The sequence below is a fragment of the Magallana gigas genome, chromosome 4 (genome assembly GCF_963853765.1).
Source record: "Magallana gigas chromosome 4, xbMagGiga1.1, whole genome shotgun sequence".
Taxonomy (NCBI): domain Eukaryota; kingdom Metazoa; phylum Mollusca; class Bivalvia; order Ostreida; family Ostreidae; genus Magallana; species Magallana gigas.
Genome location: NC_088856.1, coordinates 56,449,419 through 56,471,008, shown reverse-complemented (window position 1 = coordinate 56,471,008; position 21,590 = coordinate 56,449,419). Strand labels below are relative to the sequence as shown.

General features: G+C 31.8%; 1 protein-coding gene across 7 annotated transcripts in view; it reads left to right on the top strand.

Moving 5' to 3' along the window:
* LOC105346830 (uncharacterized) overlaps positions 1-21,590 on the top strand; it is a 49,745-nt gene that overhangs the window by 22,470 nt on the left and 5,685 nt on the right. The window contains exons 1-9 of one of the 7 annotated variants that reach the window (XM_066083176.1): positions 2,052-3,083; positions 4,001-4,028; positions 9,290-9,347; positions 9,536-9,684; positions 10,815-11,110; positions 12,026-12,053; positions 17,121-17,191; positions 17,300-17,357; positions 17,570-17,652. In XM_066083176.1, coding sequence (XP_065939248.1) covers positions 2,733-3,083; positions 4,001-4,028; positions 9,290-9,347; positions 9,536-9,684; positions 10,815-11,110; positions 12,026-12,053; positions 17,121-17,170 — 960 coding nt within the window. In that variant the 5' untranslated portion in view covers positions 2,052-2,732 and the 3' untranslated portion in view covers positions 17,171-17,191; positions 17,300-17,357; positions 17,570-17,652. The other 6 variants (XM_066083175.1, XM_066083174.1, XM_066083172.1 and 3 more) reach the window with 6 other exon arrangements.

The following is a 21,590-nucleotide window of genomic DNA, read 5'->3' as shown; positions in this document are numbered from 1 at the left end:
AATTGCAGAAATTAAAGTCCGATCTGTATTCAAAGCGGAGAAAACCTTGAACCTGTAGAAAAAAGGGGGATGCATTTTTAAAAATCTTCTTCTCAAGAACTACTGAGTCCATTTCAACGTAGTTTAGCATAAATTATCCTTATGGGAGGGCAAATATAAATTGCAAAAATGAAGTGCTAATTCTATTTCAAATCTGAGTTATTACGAAAATGATAATAAAGGAAAGGCGTGTTTCAATCAGTTTAATAGCTTCGGGTTCGGCATACGGTAAAATGGGTAGGCAAGACTTGGCCTGGGCAAAACAAAAGATTGGCAGTTATTAATCTGCCAATCTCATTAAAATTTCAGGATATTTGATGGACCAGTATATTCGTATTCGCTGTAAATATTGCTGCAAAATAATGCGTATTTTGGAATTGACGATTGACGATTGCCGATCTGCCCCGGCTTTTATTTTGCCACGGCCCGGGTTTGCATACCCAGTTTACCAAGACTCGTCTTCCATACTTCTAAATAGTTTAAAGCAGCCATGACATTATACGAAAAAGGGTCGATGATGAATTTGCTTGTTGTGCAACAGTTCGCGTATGAAGGGAAATTTTTGAAACATGCACAATATATTGGTGCCGATTTTGTGAAGTAAATTGAGGCTAAATATTTCAATGCGTTGACAGTTTTCACACATGACGTTGGTGTTAGTTTGTTCTGATTTTCGTTTAGTTTTCATTATTTATGCTTTGTAGGAACTATCGCCTGCATTTCGTGATTTTTACGTATCAAATCAAACAGAGACTTCGGTAAATCAAACAGTTAACTGTTTACCTGCGCAAATTAAGCAAAATCTGATGTATCAAGAATGTACTGAAATACAATTCATTCTATCGGTAATTCGGCATTATCTTTTGCGTAATGGTAGATTAATGCAATAGATTTTGTTGAGATGCTCGTCATTTTCTCGAGTTTATTCAGTTTAAATAGAGTTTGATATCGCTGACGGAAATATGTAGGTATATACATGTATATGTATATGATTCATTTCGAAAAAATAAATTGTGTTCTTTATTTGTTATAGTGCATGTTTCTTGTGTTTAATTGTTTACAATTTCTATTTACTAACCATATTTGAGTGTTAAGCTTCGATTTTAAGCAAGATACAGAGATTTGATCACAATTCTATGTTTGTACACAGATCTTAAAAACTAACGATTTAAAAAAAAATGGTCAATATTTATTAAGAAAATTTTCAAAGTCTGTTCTTCCAGAAACCAACTTTCACAACTTATTGTATTGTAAACTTAACCTTTTTTCGTCATTATTACTCCTACTGTACATGTGATCCTTGACTGTGTTTGTGTACATTTGTGTAAACTGATTTTGAACCTCAAATACCAGTGAACTGGTCTTGAGTGAATAAAAGAATTAAAAATCTTCGGCCATTCTTTTTTTCCTTTTTAAATGCTGAATAGGAAATACCAAGTTAAAAATTTTAAGCTGAATGTAATAAACTCATTTGAACAAAATATGACTCAAACCTAGGCGAACTGTGAGCTCTGTATCTTGCTTATAATTCTACGATTGACGTTGAAATTTTGGTTGAACATTAGAAATTCTACATGAATTAGAGTATGTTAAATACTTGTACAAGCAAATTAAAGAATAATATTCTGTATATAACTACTTTCTGGGGCCCCCTCTTAAAGCTTTATACAATTAATAATGTGAAATTTACATCAATTTTGATAGTTTTTCAGACACGAGTAAATAAAAACGACATTTTTAAAACAGTTTCCATAGGTCTGACACATTTCTGTTGCGGGGATAAAGTAATTATCGCTATTCCTAAGAAAATATCACAGCGGAAAATTATCCTGGTTTGTACGCGAAGTAAATAACAGTCATTTAATTATAATGGAGAAGACAAATAAAATTTTTGAATGTTTTTAATTTGAGGAATTGAGCACATTGAGGTACAATTTTCTTCTTCACATCTATACATGTAGAATTTTTTAAATAAAAAACAAAAACTATTATATATATTTTTTTAAAAATACAATAACTAGTAAGTAGTTGATGAAAAAAAATGTACCTATATGCTCTCATATATTTTGATCGCTTTACAAAGTAGGGGGGGGGGGGCAAAACGAAAATATAGGGAACTGGAAGTTAACAACTTAACAGTGTACCCCTACCAAATGTTTAGTTTTATATCTTGCGTAGGTTTTTCTTATTCTGGTAAAAAATAGTATTTCATGAAGGTACAATGTCAAAGATTACGTGTATGCAAAAATAAGTGTAAAATTCGAATACTTTACAATATTTATTTTTTGTTATTCTACCGAGGGACCATATGGCACAGTATCTTTTGAACGTCGATTGTTGCTCAGGTGAGCGATATGGCCCCATGGGCCTCTTGTTTAAGTTCTTTCGGCGTTATTACATTTGCTTAGGCCCCAACCAAAATGATCAACTGGTTTGATAACAAAAAGGGCGCGCTTGACTTTCCAAAAAGGTGTACACCGTTTACACTTTTGTAAATTATATTCATTTACTGCAATAATATCGAAAAATACTACTGATCTTTGCTGGACATCAACTCCTGTGTTCAGACTGCATCCTTGTTTGCCATATATTTCCCTAATTGAGTTTAAGTATTAAATACAATACCAATCCCCGACTTCAAAAACTGAGTATTTTATACCATGTATTAATAATACATTCCCCCTTATTATTATATGGGCACAGTGCCTGCTTCCATCAGCTGCTATATTACTTTTTTCTGTAATACAGCAACAGTGAAGACCTCTTTCCAGGAAATCAGCAGGAAATCAAATTTAAAAGTTATAGTACGGAACACAACCGAACAATTATCCTTGTGTTTTTCTGAGGAAATGGATCAACCGGTTCCAGAGGAAGTCAATGAAATTTGCTTGCATAAACAGTCCATTAAGAGGCGTCTGAAATACTCGAAGGCAAGGAATTCTTTTGGAGAGGATGAAGGTGGGGATAGCATCAGTTGCTCTGTGGATATCAAGCATCGCCTGGTATCTATGCAAAGTGTAAACAATACTATCACTGACACAAAGGTAATGAATGTAAAATTATCGCTAAATAAAGGAGGTTGGGTGGTCATTAAGGTACTCATTACGTCTACCCTAAAGTTTTTTAAGACAGTACTATTGCTATCTTAGTCCGTAACTATACATTTAGTTAGAAAATATCCAACGATTTAAGCTAAAAAAATGTGACTACGTTTCTTACATTAATATAATGTTAAATTGACCACAACCACCCAGCTCTTTTACTAATACAAGTTAACAACAAACTATCTGTGCTCAAAATGCAACAAAGTTTAAATTTAACCGATTAATAATACATATGTCTGAATCCAAGTTAACAGTTGCCCCTCAAAGACGATTTCTGAAGAGTGTTTATATAATTTTGAAACATTGCTTAGCGCGACTTAACGGTAAAATAACAAAATAAGAAACGTCTGAAACATTTTATCTATTTTCGGACAAATTACAAATTTCATTTGAAATGGATGTTGAAGACATTTTAACTGTTTCCGGACAAATGTACAAATATTTTTTGCATGGATTGTCCAAGACATTTTAACTATTTTCGGACAGATTTACAAATTTCATTTGACATGGTTGTCTAAGAAATCATTTTAACTGTTTTCAGACAAACCTACAAATTTCATTTAACATGAATGTCCAAGACATGCTAACTGTATTTGGACAAATTTCCTAATTTTATTTGACATAAGTGTCCTAGACATTTTAACAGTTTTCGGACAGATTTACAAATTTCATATTACATGAATGTCTAAGACGTTTTAACTATTTTCGGACATATTAACAAATTTTAGTGACAGAAGCCAAATTTTATGCAAAACAAATTAAAAAAAATAAAATAAAAATAAATCATATTTTAGGTACGATAATACAAGAAAAGGTCCATGTTAAAGTTGACTCAAATTATTTTTCGTTGGATATAGATTCTTGAGAGTGAAAGAAAGTTAAGAGGTAAGAAATAAACACTTCTTTTAAATGTACCTATCTATCCTTAAGTTTATTCTGATTAAGAAGTAATATAAAGAATGACTATCAATTTCATACAGAAAGCTCATTATTTTTACTATGTATTCTTATTCAAAAAATGGAAATTTATTTCGAAAAGTGTTGACATTACAGATTGCATAAACAATAAACGATTCTTAAATCAATCATCACTTCATTCACTCATTTGTTTCGCTTCTTTATCTAGCAAGTATTCATGTTTATAAAGTAAATTCAATTTTGGTTTCCTTTCAATTGACAAAAGAAACATGTGCAATGTATGTTTCACGATTTACAAGAGCAATATTTCCTAAAAAACCTGCAAATCCTATCTTGATGAGTTTTTTTTCTAAAAATGTATATTTAACATGTTTGTGTTAACACATGTACACATGCACGTATGTAGAACTTGTGCCACATGTGACACATATGATATACATGTTATTTAAATGTTATTTTAAATCATACCATTGACAAATATCTAGAACACAAAATATAAAAATATAGAAAAATATCATTCTATTGTTTATGTAAATACTTTCATGCATAATAACACATTTTAAAAAAAGAGATTTTTCTTCACTTTAAACAAACAGTAAATAAATTCATTAGCATACATTAACTAATTGCGAAAATTGTGATAACTCAGCTCGTACGTTATATTTCAAACGCGACACACGTTGCCGTTATAAGACGGAACTTCCGGCAGAAGTTTGGAATAGACCTATTGTAATCTGCAGTCCTAAATGGTTAGTAACATTTTCCTTCGTCATTGTAAGAAAGGTCTTATGCAACTTGCAAAAGATTCAATTTCATTGTTTATCTGAATCTTAGAACTACAAATCTGCAGCCCAAAACACCCCAACCTTCCCCTAAAAAACACAATTATACCAGACATTAACTAGAAATCTGTCTGCATGTAATTCCCTATAGTTATAAATACATGCAAGCTTTCCGTGGATTTGCAATGGTTTCATTTCAAGTACTGTGTACGTTTTTTAATTCAACGATGTTAAAATTGCACAATTTCACAATTTCTCAAGAAGTATCAGTCGCGATAATTTTGATTTCACGCTCCAAGAAAACCAGTTGACCAAAGTATAAGCATAAACACGTTTTAAAAAGTTAAAATTTACAGTGGGTTTAATTTTGCAGAAAAACGATGAATTGCGAATCATTTAATGTTTATTCGTTTGATGAGATATCGGCGCTTTTGATTAGTCTAAATATTTCTTTGATACCTACATCAATAAAATTTTTGCCGGATCTACTTTTCTCAACTGTTCTGATCTAACACTATTTATAGAACGGGGATTTCCAAGATAAACACTGTCAACAAAATGTAAAGTTGTGTCTGTTTTATTGTCAGCAAACAAAATGCAACCTTGTGAATATAAAAACTTGAAAGTTTAACCTTCAAATAAACAAAACATACTATTTGATTCACGAAATAGAAAACTAAGCGTGTTCTCACGATTTCGTCTGCTTGCGATCAATCAACATTACAGGGAGTCTGGCTGTTCCATTTTCCAGGAATATTATAAAGAACATATTGGCCTATAAACTTTCACGGTAACGCTGCTGTTCAAATTTGGTAACGATAATTTTTAAATTTTCACACGTACATGATCGGTCACTAGAATAAGCGTAGTAAAGAAAAGCTATGAGTAAAACATCAACTCCTGCGGCGCATTCCAAGCGGCAGATATACCATTTAAGTACATCACTGGCTATCTAGTTACCACAACGTTTACAAAAGTCGCTTATACATACTATTTTTTGTCGACATATCAGCTATTTTCATCCAAGATCGCCTTTCCTTGGCTGGTTATGTTTAGTTGCATATTCCAGCGATCTCACATGAAAACTATTTTTATGACGAGTTTTTCTGCACAGTGAATAATATCACAAGCTGTCGCATGTATTTTCCTTTCGCTTTTAATTCAGCCAGTTCAGATTTTAACTCACTATTTGTGTTTAATCCATTAAATTCAGCTCAATGGCTCTGCATCAGCTGAAGGAGCATCCATTTTGAATATTGTTGCTTTTGTATTCATACGCACCACTTCATTTACAATATTCACATTTTTTATTAATGACATTTCACATTTTTTTATTTGAAAATGTTTTATTAAATGATAAGAAATGAAGATAATACTTTCTTTATTGATCGACGTATCAAAGAAAAAATTGACCGGAAAACTTTTTCATCAATGCGCTACGCGGATTGATGAAGTTTTCCGGTCGATTCTTTCTTTGATACGTCGATCAATAGAAAAATTATTAACTTCTTTTCTTAAATAATGTGAAATCAAAACCATCGTATTTTTGCCAATTTACAGTATTATGTTTAAATTTGGTATAATTGCAGCCGTCTTGTATGCACTGTGTCACAACGTATCTCTTTATCAACTTGTACAAACTATTAATTTTTTACAAAAAGCCAAGTGGTTTTTTTTCTAACATTCAGATGTATATACAAAACCTACACTCATCATTTATCACTAGATATTCAACAAATTGTACATCAAATAGCATTATGATATTGTCAATGTTGCATTTTTGTAATGGTACACCAACGCATCATAAGAACCAATTTTAACTCAGAAAATATTTTTATAATACCAAGCGCAGCAAAGTTATTGACGCCTACTCAGAGTGTGTGGTATAAAAGTAACACTTGTAGTACAGATTTAGTGTGTGTGACAAAAAAGAATAGATGAACTTTCAGCTAAACGTTCTTTTAGATTTTGGGTGCCGCCATATTTATCACCAGTTTGATCGACACAGTTAGCTTGATCACCAAAAGACTTGCAGTAGTTGACGTGATATTGCCTTTAACAACTCTTATCTCGATAATTAACTGTCCGTACATTGCTTACGTCCAAAGAAATTAGAAAAAAGAATATTGATTTCACAAACGAAATTATATTTTCACAACAACATGTAATCTATATTATCGACTTGTTCATTATTTAAGTAATGTGTAACTAATGTAATAATTTACGTACATATTAAGTACATGTATCAAATAAATTAATTATGACTTATAATTTCAATGTTATGTAAAAAAAAAAAAATACGGAAACAAATGTATTATATAGAAAACACTTTTTCGGTTTTTCCATGCACAAAACAAGTTTGTTTCACGTATCAGAATCATAGATTAAAATGTTAACTAAGCTGGCAACAATCAGCTTGTTGTAGAACTATAAGCATATCTTGTGATTATTTACATTGGTCTTCATCGGGCTTAGTTAGAAAATGGTCACGCCTTTAAAACAAATAAATTTACCAGCATAACGGTCTTGCATAATATACAATATACGATTTTGTTTCAAAATGCAGTTCATGCGGAAGAAGCTACAAATAGTGCATGCACATAACAGACGGAAATTGATCAGTACATGTATCAAATAAATTAATTATGACTTATAATTTCAATGTTTTGTAAAAAAAAAAATACGGAAACAAATGTATTATATAGAAAACACTTTTTCGGTTTTTCCATGCACAAAACAAGTTTGTTTCACGTATCAGAATCATAGATTAAAATGTTAACTAAGCTGGCAACAATCAGCTTGTTGTAGAACTATAAGCATATCTTGGGTCTTCATCGGGCTTAGTTAGAAAATGGTCACGCCTTTAAAACAAATAAATTTACCAGCATAACGGTCTTGCATAATATACAATATACGATTTTGTTTCAAAATGCAGTTCATGCGGAAGAAGCTACAAATAGTGCATGCACATAACAGACGGAAATTGATCAGTACAGGAAGCAAACTTCCGTATTCTCCGATAATGTTTTTTAGGGGCAATTCGTAAATAACTACTACCATTTTAGTACAATATCATATTTGTATTAGCTGAACACAGGAATGAACTGTGAAAATTATGAAAAAAGTAGATTATGGTGAACATGTAACAAAACTTCCTCTTCAGAAAGTGTAAGTAAGATTTTATTTTTACTTAAATAACTAAAATCTTAAAGTTATCAAAGCTCTCCATGTAAAGCCTTGTCACACTAAGTTGCATTTCCGCGGCGTTTTCACGGATTCCTGGAATCGCCATAGGATAGCAGGAAAAATTCAGAGAAAATGTACTAATTCATTTGAAATGTTTACAATTAAAGATGTTACGACGTCTCACGGTGTTTAACTGAGTTCTACTTGGCGATTGACTGCGCGCTCGCTGAGTATCCACCGAGATTTCATGACGTTATGCGAGTTTTTACCTTGTCTTTACGGCGTGCTCTGCTCGCTGAATGCGTGTGCAAGACGTTCTTTCCATATTGGTATATAAATATTAACTTGTACAATTGTACAGGAAAGCAACAAGATGAATGATGAATTAAAGACTGGGCGAAATCTATATTCAAAATAATATCTTAGTTAACATAACGGCATCTGGACAATTCAAGACGAGGCGAAACCGTTTTTAATTTTAAAAGGGCAAAAATATCACAGGGCGAAAATACCCTGTATACAGTACTTTGTGAAAGACAAAATAACTTACTAGATAGGTCTACAAATATGTAATTTATCAATTGTAAGAAAACAGAAGGGCTATTGAAATCAGAACAAAATGGCACTTCCTAAATTGAAATATATAGCAAATGCTACATTTTACATAGTCATTCACATCAAGTTTGAAAATACTTTATTGCTTGCTATTGTACAATAGCCATTGTTTTAAGTTTTTGTGGTCTGGTTGACAACTTGACACGCCGTGCAGGCGCGCTATTAATGCTAATGAACGTAAAGTAAACGCCACATGAGTGCAATAATCTTAGCAACAGCTGAATGCAGCAGAAATGGCCTTGATGACGCAACTGAAGTGTGACAGGTGTACGTGTGTTAACCAACATATACTTTTTTGAAAACGAAACAAAACAACCAATAATATCCTGCAGAATTCAATTGTACGAAAGTTGTAAAAGATGTGCAGCTTTCTTACCATTTATATCTTTAATGCAACAAGTTTAAAACATTTTGCATGAACAGTTATCTAATTGTTTCAATCGCTACACAATGACGATTTTTTCAGTGACATTTTGTAACCTAGACATCCTGTTAGAAAATATCCTGGGAAAATGAACCTGTCATTTTGGTGCTTCAGTGAGTATTGCACATACCACTTATCTCCTTGTGTATATGATGTGTATGATTTGAGTAATCATCTTGTTATCCTGAGCTGTACATGTGATAACTTTTATATTTTGACAGCAATCCTTGTTCTTCAGACAATGATGAGCGAGATAAAAACTCAGAAATTTTATAATAGGTATTTCATTTTTTCTTTTAAGCATAAAACAATCAGAAAGTCTAGGATCACCTAGAACATCAATAGTTTACGCAATGTGTTAAAGGAACATTGTTGTTTTATTAATATCTTAACAAAATATGCTGTTTTGTAGTCAAACAAGTAACATTTTTTTTATCCAATTTCAAAATACTTGCCCTCTTTGACAGTTCCAATGAAAAAATTATAATGGAAGGACTGGAAATTATAGGAACTTATTTTAAAGAATTCAATAACACACTCGCTGACTATGTATCACAGGAATCACAGAATTTCCAGGCATCCAGGAAACATGAACTCAAAGCCAACTGTCGTAATGGTAATCAGTCTTGATTTTTTCTTACCAACCAGATCTAATCAAGCCATTACCTTTTTTTTTTTAAAAAAAATATATGACTGTTTGTATTAAATGTTTAATTTCGTTCATTATTTGGAGACTTCGTTTAAGTTAATACATTTAGGAGATAAGCAGAAAAGGGTCACAATTTGCGTAAATTTAAATTCATTAGACAAGTGGTTTATTTCACTTTGACATATAACAACTGAATTATCCGCCTGGTTTTTTATTGGTCTATTTCGTCCTCTTTGTGAGCGCGGACAAATTTAAAACCTGATTTCAAAGGTATCAAATAGTATCCTTTTTGTAACACAATCGCGTCTTGGCAAATTGAAGACGAAGCGAAACCATCTCTTTTATACGAATTTTTATGTAACGACCATATTTAGCAATTGATTGTATTCATTTTCAATATCATTGATATTTTCTCGATGATCTGCTTTTGTTCATACAAATAAATGTTAAAAAGTTTATTTCAGTTTTATTCATAAAAATGTGCTTTTAGTTAATATTTTTCAGTTTCCTGTCTTCAATAACACTTCGAGTCACTAAACTATGTAACAGTTAATTAAATACGATATATCGATGACGTGTTGTCGGGGCTTAAGCAGGGTTACCATAATAATACGAAAAGAAAACAACGTCTGAATGAATTTCAATTGTCTTATGTCTAATCGACAATTGCTGAAAATAATGTAGATATAAGTATTAAGGGATTGTAATATTCATGTTATATTTTTTAAGTTCTTTCGGCGTTATTACATTTGCTTAGGCCCCAACCAAAATGATCAACTGAAATTGATAACAAAAAGGGCGCGCTTGACTTTCCAAAAAGGTGTACACCGTTTACACTTTTGTAAATTATATTCATTTACTGCAATAATATCGAAAAATACTTCTGATCTTTGCTGGACATCAACTCCTGTGTTCAGACTGCATCCTTGTTAAATTTGCCATATCTTTCCTTAATTGAGTTTAAGTAATAAATACAATACCAATCCTCAAAAACTGAGTATTTTATACCATGTATTAATAATACAGTCCCCCTTATTATAATATGGGCACAGTGCCTGCTTCCATCAGCTGCTATATTACTTTTTTCTGTAATACAGCAACAGTGAAGACCTCTTTCCAGGAAATCAGCAGGAAATCAAATTTAAAAGTTATAGTACGGAACACAACCGAACAATTATCCTTGTGTTTTTCTGAGGAAATGGATCAACCGGTTCCAGAGGAAGTCAATGAAATTTGCTTGCATAAACAGTCCATTAAGAAGAGTCTGAAAAACTCCAAGGCAGGGAAATTTTTTGGAGAGAATGGAGGTGGGGATAGCATCAGTTGCTCTGTGGATGTGAAGCATCGCCTGGTATCTATGCAAAGTGTAAACAATACTATCACTCACACAAAGGTAATGAATGTAAAACTAACGCTAAATAAAGGAGTTTGGGTGGTCATTAAGGTACTCATTACGTCTACCCTAGAGTTTTTTAAGACAGTACTATTACTATCTTAGTCCGTAACTATACATTTAGTTAAAAAAAATCCAAAAATTTAAGCTAAACAAATGTGACTACGTTTCTTACATTAATATAATGTTAAATTGACCACAACCACCCAGCTATTTTACTAATACAAGTTAACAACAAACTATCTGTGCTTAAAATGCAACAAAGTTTAAATTTAACCGATTAATAATACATATGTCTGAATCCAAGTTAATAGTTGCCCATCAAAGACGATTTCTGAAGAGTGTTTATATAATTTTGAAAAATTGCTTAGCGCGACTTAACGGTAAAATAACAAAATAAGAAACGTCTGAAACATTTTATCTATTTTTGGACAAATTATAATTTTCATTTGAAATGGATGTTGAAGACATTTTAACTGTTTCCGGACAAATTTACAAATATTTTTTGCATGGATTGTCCAAGACATTTTAACTATTTTTGGACAGATTTACAAATTTCATTTGACATGGTTGTATAAGAAATCATTTTAACTGTTTTCAGACAAACCTACAAATTTCATTTAACATGAATGTCCAAGACATGCTAACTGTATTTAGACAAATTTCCAAATTTTATTTGACATAAGTGTCCTAGACATTTTAACAGTTTTCGGACAGATTTACAAATTTCATATTACATGAATGTCTAAGACGTTTTAACTGTTTTCGGACATATTTACAAATTCTATTGACAGAAGCCATATTTTATGCAAAACAAATTAAAAACATAAATAAAAATAAATCATATTTTAGGTACGATAATACAAGAAAAGGTCCATGTTAAAGTTGACTCAAATTATTTTTTGTTGGATATAGATTCTTGAGAGTGAAAGAAAGTTAAGAGGTAAGAAATAGACACTTCTTTTAAATGTATCTATCGTTAACTTTATTCTGATTAAGAAGTAATATAAAGAATGACTATCATTTACATACAGAAAGTTCATTATGTTTACTATGTATTCTTATTAAAATAATGGAAATTTATTTCAAAAAGTGTTGACATTACAGATTGCATAAACAATAACCGATTCTTAAATCAATCATCACTTCATTCACTCATTTGTTTCGCTTCTTTATCTAGCAAGTATTCATGTTTATAAAGTAAATTCAATTTTGGTTTCCTTTCAATTGACAAAAGAAACATGTGCAATGTATGTTTCACGATTTACAAGAGCAATTTTTCCTAAAAAACCTGCAAATCCTATATTGATGAGTTTTTATCTAAAAATGTATATTTAACATGTTTGTGTTAACACATGTACACATGCACGTATGTAGAACTTGTGTCACATGTGACACATATGATATTCATGTTATTTAAATGTATATTAAATTATACCATTGACAAATATCTAGATTTAAAAAATATGAAAATAGAGAAAAATATCATTCTATTGCATGCAAAATAACGTACATATTTGAAAAAATTAAGTTTTTCTTCACTTTAAACAAACAGTAAACAAATTCATAAGCATACATTAACTGATTGCGAAAACTGTGATAATTCAGCTCGTACGTAATATTTCAAACGCGACACACGTTGCCGTCAAAAGACGGAACTTACGGCAGAAGTTTGGAATAGAGCCATTGTTATCTGCAGTCCTAAATGGTGAGTAAGATGAACATTTTCCTTTGTCATAGTAAGATTGGTCCTATGCAATTGCAATAGATTCAATTTAATTGTTTATCTGAATCTTAGAACTACAAATCTGCAGCCCAAAACACCTCCTCCTTCCCCTAAAAAACACAATTATACAAGACATTAACTAGAAATTTCTTAAAGTTATAAAAACATGCAAACTTTCTGTTTTTTCAATGGTTTCATTTCAAGAACTGTGTAAGTTTTTTAATTTGACAATGTTAAAATTTCACAATTTCTCAAGAAGTATCAATCGCGATAATTTTAATTTCACGCTCCGAGAAAACCAGTTGACCAAAGTATAAGCATAAACACGTTTTAGAAACTTAAAATTTACAGTGGGTTTAATTTTGCAGAAAAACGATGAATTGCGAATATTATGAAATCAAAACCATCGTGATTTTTGCCAATTAGCAGTATTATGTTTACAATTGTAATAATTGCAGCTGTCTTGTATGCACTGTGTCACAACGTATCTCTTTATCAATTTTTACAAACGATTGATTTTTGACAAAAACCAAGTGTTTTTTTTTTCTAACATTCAGATGTATATACAAAACCGACACTCATCATTTATCACTAGGTATTCAACAAATGGTACATTAAATAGCATTATGATATTGTCAATGTTGCATTTTTGTAATAGTACACCAACCCATCTGAAGAACCGATTTTAACCCAGAAAATATTTTTATAATACCAAGCGCAGCAAAGTTATCGACGCCCACTCAGAGTGTGTGGTATAAAAGTAACACTTGTAGTACAGATTTAGTGTGTGTGATAAAAAAAAAAATAGATGAACTTTCAGATAAACGTTCTTTTAGCGCAACAACAACAGATTTTGGGTGCCGCCATACTGTAAAACGAGAAAATATGGCGCACTACAAATTTTAGCGCCTTTGGCGTAACTGCCTATGAGCGCTAAAATTAATAGTGCGCCAACAATTTTCCATAAGTATTAAATTTCTTCAAGTTGCAAAACAATAACGTCAGTCCATTTTAAGGCTATATAGAAGTGTTCATATCAGATGCTCTCGGTTCTGTTTGTTTAAACAATTTCACAGGTAAACGGTATAGGTTATCAGGTATAAGTGCCCAAACATGGATTAATTAATTCAGTTTTAATTTCTTTTTAATATCTCTCATTAGCACCTTGAAAATTGGGCTTCTCCCACTGCCACTTCCATTTAGCGCCTCGAGATGAAAATGCGATTAAGCGCGGCGATCGTTAACGCTGACAATACATAATTGATCATAATTTGTTTGATCTCTGATTAGTGGATATAAAGATAACAAGACGATACCTATTTTTTGTGGTTTTTTTTAATGTAAAAGTACCGTGAAAAAGATTTTCATGGTGATCGAAACTCATGGTAAATGTAGCATTCGATTTCACTTTTAGTTTCGGGACTCTTCTAGTGTTATCCAAGTCGACACGTTAAATTCAAAGTCCGATAACTCAAATTTGTTTACCAACGAAAGTTACACATCATCGCCAATAAATGAGGTTTTCATATCTATCTACTGACGATTTACACAAAAGTAAGTGTATTGTTCTCAACGACAGTTTACCGTGCATGCGAGATAGAAATCAAAGTCGTTGTCTTCACGTGCTAGAGTGAACACAGAACTAAATTTTGGGCGTGATCGTTTATCAAACAACAACATTTTTTGTATTCTTTTTTAAAGAAAAGATGTATGCGCTAAATTATAATTGCGCTAATGTACTGGCACTTGCGTTTGCGCTAAAATACGTATGCGCCAAATTTTCTCGTTTTACAGTATTTATCACCAGTTAGCTGGATCACTAAAAGACCTGCAGTAGTTGACGTGATATTGCCTTTAACAACCCTTATCTCCATAATTAACTGTCCACACATTGCTTACGACCAAAGAAATTAGAAAAAGGATTTTGATTTCACAAACGAAATTATATTTTCACAACAACATTTAATCTATATTCTTGACTTGTTTATTATTTAATTAATGTACTTATATAATATACTAATGTAATAATTTACGTACATATTAAGTACATGTATCAATTTAACTAATTAGGATTTATAGTTTTAATGTCTTGTAAAAAAATAAGCAAACCATTTCATTATACAGTAAAACTCGTTTATTACGAACACGGATATAGCAAATTCTTGGATATAGCGAAGTTTCTTTGAGTCTCCGGTAAAATTCTTAACAAATCTTTGCAAAAGTTTACGGTTATAATGAATCCGGATGTAACGAGTTTACCGATATAGCAAATTGACTTCGATTTCCGTAGAGCTGAATAATATCAAAATTTAACATGTCAATAACGAATATCGAAAAGTTTAAACAAGACTGCACTACCATTTAACATAATAGTTTGAATGAATTTATTTTCATATAAATTTTCTACTCACACTATTTTTATTAAAGATATCGAAGTAATGTCTTTTTATTCTAAGCCTCAATTAGCAAAAATATAGTCTGGTGAAAGAGAACGTGTATACATTTAATTCGAATTACAGATATAACGAAGTAAATCCATTGGTATCTTGGACTTCGCTATAACCGAGTTTTACTGTATATGAAGGACTTTTTCAGCTTTTCCATGCACAAAACAAGTTTGTTTCACGTTTCAAAAAATAGATCAAAATGTTAACTAAGCAGGCAACAATTAGCGTGTTGTAGAAATACATGTATAGGCATATCATGTGATTATTTACATTGGCCTTCATCAAGCTTAGTTAAAAAATGGCCACGCCTTCAAATCAAATGAATTTACCAGCATAACGGTCTTGCATAATATACAATATACGATTTTGTTTCAAGATGCAGTTCATGCGGAAGAAGCTACAAATAGAGCATGCACATAACAGACGGAAATTGATCAGTTCAGGAAGCAAACTTCCGTATTCTCCGATAATGTTTTTTAGGGGCAATTCGTAAATAGCTACCACCATTTTAGTACACTATCATATTTGTATTAGCTGAACACAGGAATGAACTGTGAAAATTATGAAAAAAGTAAATTATGGTGAACATGTAAGAAAACTTCCTCTTCAGAAAATGTAAGTAAGATTTTTTTTTACTTAAATAAATTCAATCTTAAAGTTATCAAAGCTTTCCATGTAAAGCCCTGTCATATCGAGTTGCATTTCCGCGGCGTGTTCACGGATTCTTGGAATCGCCGTGGGATCGCAGGAAAAATTCTGAAAAAAAATGTACTAATTAATTTGAAATGTTTACAAGTAAAGATGTTTCGACATCTTGACGGCGACTGAGGCATTCTTACAGAGCTCTCACGGCGTTTAACTGAGTTCTACTTGGCGATTGACTGCGCGCTTGCTGAGTATCCGCCTAGATTTCATGACGTTGTACGAGTTTTTACCTTGTCTTTACGGCGTGCTCTGCTCGCTGAGTGCGTGTGCAGGACGTTCTTTCCATATTGATATATAAATATTAACTTGTACAATTGCACAGGAAACCAACAAGATGAATGATGAAAACACTGTGTTTGTTTTTTTAACAAAATAAGGTTTAATGTAATTAAAAAGCAGCTAATTTGTTTTGTTTCCGCTTCTTTCACCCTCGTTGTCCGAGGGCGAATTAAAGACTGGGCGAAATCTATATTGAAAATAATATCTTTGGTAACATAATTGCATCTGGACAATTTCAAGACGAGGCGAAACCGTTTGTAAATGTAAAAGGGCAAAAATATCACAGGGCGAAAATACACTGTATATAGTATTTTGTGAAAGACAAAATAACTTACAAGATATGTCTACAAATATGTAATTTATCAATTGTAAGAAAACAGAATGGGTTTTTGAAATCAAAAGAAAATGGCAATTCCTAAATTGAAATATATGCTACATTTTACATATAATTCACATCAAGTTTGAGAATACTTTTTTGCTTGCTATTGTACAACAGCCATTGTTTTAAGTTTTTGTGGTCTGGCTGACAACTTGACACGCCGTGCAGGCGCGCTATAAATGCTAAATAAAATAAATGCCACGAGAGTGCAATAATCTTAGCAACAGCTGAACGCAGCAGAATGGCCTTGAGGACGCATCCGAAATGTGGCAGGCGTACGTGTGTAAACCAACATTTACTTTTTTGAAAACGAAACAAAACGACCAATAATATCCTGCAGAATTCAATTGTACGAAATTTGTAAACGATGTGCAGCTTTCTTACCATTTATATCTTTAATGCAACAAGTTTAAAACATATTGCATAAACAGTTATCTAATTGTTTCAATCACTACACAATGACAATTTTTTCAGTGACATTTTGTAACCTAGAGATCCTGTTAGAAAATATCCTGAGAAAATGAACCTGTCATATTGGTGCTTCAGTGAGTATTGCACATATCACTTATCTCCTTTTGTCTATGATGTGTATGATTTGAGTAATCATCTTGTTATCCTGAGCTGTACATGTGATAACTTTTATATTTTGACAGCAATCCTTGTTCTTCAGACAATGATGAGCGAGATAAAAACTCAGAAATTTTATAATAGGTACTTCATTTTTTCTTTTAAGCATAAAACAAACAGAAAGTCTAGGATCACCTAGAACATGAATAGTTTACGCAATATGTTAAAAGGAACATTGTTGTTTTATTAATATCTTAACAAAATATGCTGTTTTGTAGTCAAACAAGTATTTTTATACAATTTCAAAATACTTGCCCTCTATTAAATTTGTAAATCATTTCTTGATTATTTGACAGATCTAATGAAGAAAATATCATGAAAGGACTTGAAATTATAGGAACTTATTTTAAAGAATTCAATAAAACGCTCGCTGACTATGTATCACAGGAATCACAGAAATTCCAGGCATCCAGGAAACATGAACTCGAAGCCAGCTGTCGTAATGGTAATCAGTCTTGTTTTTTTCTTACCAACCAGATCTAATCAAGCCATTACCTTTTTTTTTTTTAAAAAAAATATATGACTGTTTGTATTTAATGTTTAATTTCGTTCATTATTTGGAGACTTCGTTTAAGTTAATATATTTAGGAGATAAGCATAAAAGGGTCACAATTTGCGTAAATTTAAATTCATTAGACAAGTGGTTTATTTTACTTCGACATACGAGGGTTGTCCCAAAATAGCGCAGACAAGTGGCGTTATTCAGTTACTCGAAGACACATGAAGATGAAATTTGTGCCAGAAAGGGTTCAAGTAATTTGCATTCAAATAATGTTTTTAAAATCAAATATTGTTTGAGATTAGATTAGTGAAATGAAAGCATGTTAGATCAGAAATTCGACATGCGGCGCAATGAAAAAGAACTAAAAGTTAAAATCAACATAATGAAAAGAAAAATTGCAAGGAAGAGTACTTTTCGAATGAAAAAATACACATAAAACATACATTTGTGTCTAATAATAATTCTATCATTTACGCAGAAAATGTTTTGGCTTTAACAAAACTTTTAAATATTTTATAGAGCGTTTTGTGACAAGTTGAAGCGTTAACTCATAATAAAATAAAACGTCAGCGTTTAAGGCGGCGCAGCAGTATCTGATAAAATTCCGTATAGACCTTGAAACAAATCATACGCGGCTTTTGAAGTAAATAAAAGTAACTAAATTGATAAGAAATGCGTTTTGTGAATTAGTAGTTTAACAACATTGAACATATTTGTTCGAGTATGATGACAGTAGGTGGAACAAAAAAACCCATTGGGCGTCAAAATGAAACATTTTGATAAGACGGACGTTAGACAACAAGTAATGCAAGGCAAATTTGGAGTCATTAGATCGTTTATACTCAGAAAAAAAAATCTAGAAATGTATGTTGAATGTGCACTCAGTGTACATATTCAAATAAAATATTTTTTCCAAGACATTTTCGGAAATAAAACGTAAATTTCATCGTTAACGATGTGGAGGGTTAGCAACAACGTAAAGACTGGAATTTTTTGACGTCACACATTGCGCCGCCTGACAAAACTTGTTGTTACTAATTATTCATTTTCTCAAGAAATAAAAATTAAGGTACAGATTTGAATTTCTCAGTATTGTTTGCCAAAGGGTCATTGAAGAAAACATAGAAGTCTAATGAAATTTAAGTGAACAGATATAAGTTATGTGTTTTGTCTACGCTATTTTGGGACAACCCTCGTATCAGTTAGTTACATACGGTATATCGATGACGTGTTGTCGGGGCATAAGCAGGGTTACCATAATCATACTAAAAGAAAACAACGTCTGAATGAATTTCAATTGTCTTATGTCTAATCGACAATTGCTGAAAATAATGTAGATATAAGTAATAAGGGATTATATTATTCATATAATATTCTTTAAGTCTTTCGGCGTTATTACATTTGCTTAGGCCCCAACCAAAATGATCAACTTAAATTGATAACAAAAAGGGCGCGCTTGACTTTCTAAAAAGGTGAACACCGTTTACACTTTTGTAAATTATATTCATTTACTGCAATAATATCGAAAAATACTTCTGATCTTTGCTGGACATCAACTCCTGTGTTCAGACTGCATCCTTGTTTGCCATATCTTTCCTTAATTGAGTTTAAGTATTAAATTCAATACCAATCCTCGACTTCAAAAACTGAGTATTTTTTTTACCATGTATTAATAATACATTCCCCCTTATTATAATATGGGCACATTGCCTGCTTCCATCAGCTGCTATATTACTTTTTTCTGTAAAACAGCAACAGTGAAGACCTCTTTCCAGGAAATCAGCAGGAAATCAAATTTAAAAGTTATAATACGGAACACAACCGAACAATTATCCTTGTGTTTTTCTGAGGTACTGGATCAACCGGTTCCAGAGGAAGTCAATGAAATTTGCTTGCATAAACAGTCCATTAAGAAGAGTCTGAAAAACTCCAAGGCAGGGAAATTTTTTGGAGAGAATGGAGGTGGGGATAGCATCAGTTGCTCTATGAAAGTCAAGCGTGATGTGATACCTACACAGAGTACTAACATCAACACCGTCATCACTTCTACACAAAGTGCATACGAGTTTAATGTCAGCACAAAGGCAATTAATGTAAGCAACTGTTTGTGTTCAAAATAAATGCACCCCATAAAAAACCAGCCATTTATTGTGTTGGCTGACACGTTGAATGTAGTACAACTGTGGGTGAAGACAAAAAAGAAATATCATTACCATTACTAATTCAGAGACAAAACACCAAATATTCATATAAAGTGTTCAAAATATTCATTTGCAGCGATATCTTTTTTGAATAATTGGTGACACAGGAACGAAAACGTTCAGCATTTTTTAAATTAGTCATCATCAAGATGTTTACTTTGTTCTGTGTCCTGTAACAACACAAACATGTCCTCGATCTGTCCTTGAACTATTACTTTATATTCCAATAAACAAGGAATTATAAATGAAATGTTTCTATTAATAGAGTACAGTTATGAACGTTGGATGGTTCGCAGGTGGTGTTGCTCTGGGATTCCTCACTTCCGCTTTGATTCTCCTATTAGTCTGGTTATACAAGTCGTACCAACAAAGGTATAGGCAATTATCACATAGAATGTCATTCTAGCACATGAACATTTGTAGGTGCATTTAAAATCATCGCACTTATCTTCTTCCTGACAAATGGCACATATGGCCCTTATTTCCCTTCTCTCTATAACTAAATATTTGCATAATTATGTTAAGGTAGAATCCCATTCGTCAAATTTAAAAAATGCACCAACTTCTGAGTTTAATAAATTATTATATATATCATATTAAGTCCAAATAGCAATCTTTTATTTTTAATTCTAAAGTTGACAGTAGTTAATTTTGAAATACATAAATGTAATATGTTACTTATTTTTTATTTTTTTTTAAGGGGAAAAGAAATATATAAAAAGAAGAACAACAAGAAAAAGATGTCCACTGTTTATGAGGATATCGATGAGTATGAAATGATTGTAAGTAATACACATCACATTTAAAGATATGCACAACATCAGAAAAGACAAAGCTACTTTTGGCTATTTTTATGTGCCTTAGGCAGTAAGCATAAGTTTGCTGGATTTGTAGTTATTTTAAAGGTCAGTAACTTTATGATGAAAATCATTTGGTTATATATATATATATATATATATATATATATATATATATATATATATATATATATATATATATATATATATATATATATATATTTATCATTGCAAACATTGCAATCACTCTCAAACTGACATATACCTGCCCTTAGTGAATGATATAGATATATATGAAGCACAGGGAACACTTGCCTAGATGACCGAGTGGTTAGCGCGGTGGCCGCTCACTGCTCACTGAGAATGGGTTCCAGAGGTCGTGAGTTCAAGCCTTGGTCGGTGGAGCTCAAACAAAAGTGAATTTCCCTGTGCTTTATATATATATATATATATATATATATATATATATATATATATATATATATATATATATATATATATATATATATATATATATATATGTCGTACGGATCCGTGTCTATTGTTATCACTGTCGTGTATCCGCGCCGGTAGTGACATGTTTGGATAACGTGAAAATTGTGTATCCACTTCAAAAACAATGAGTGTTGTGTCCTTTTTTCTATCGACAACGAGGTAAATATTAATTAAAAGATCGTAATAAGCATTCATATTTTTCTGAAAGTTTTGCAGTTGAAAAAAGTGTGCGTTATTTTTTTCATCGTAAATAATAACGACTTGTTTATAGGAATATTAATCGTTAACGTGTCATTTAAACGCAAAAACCAAGATCTATTTC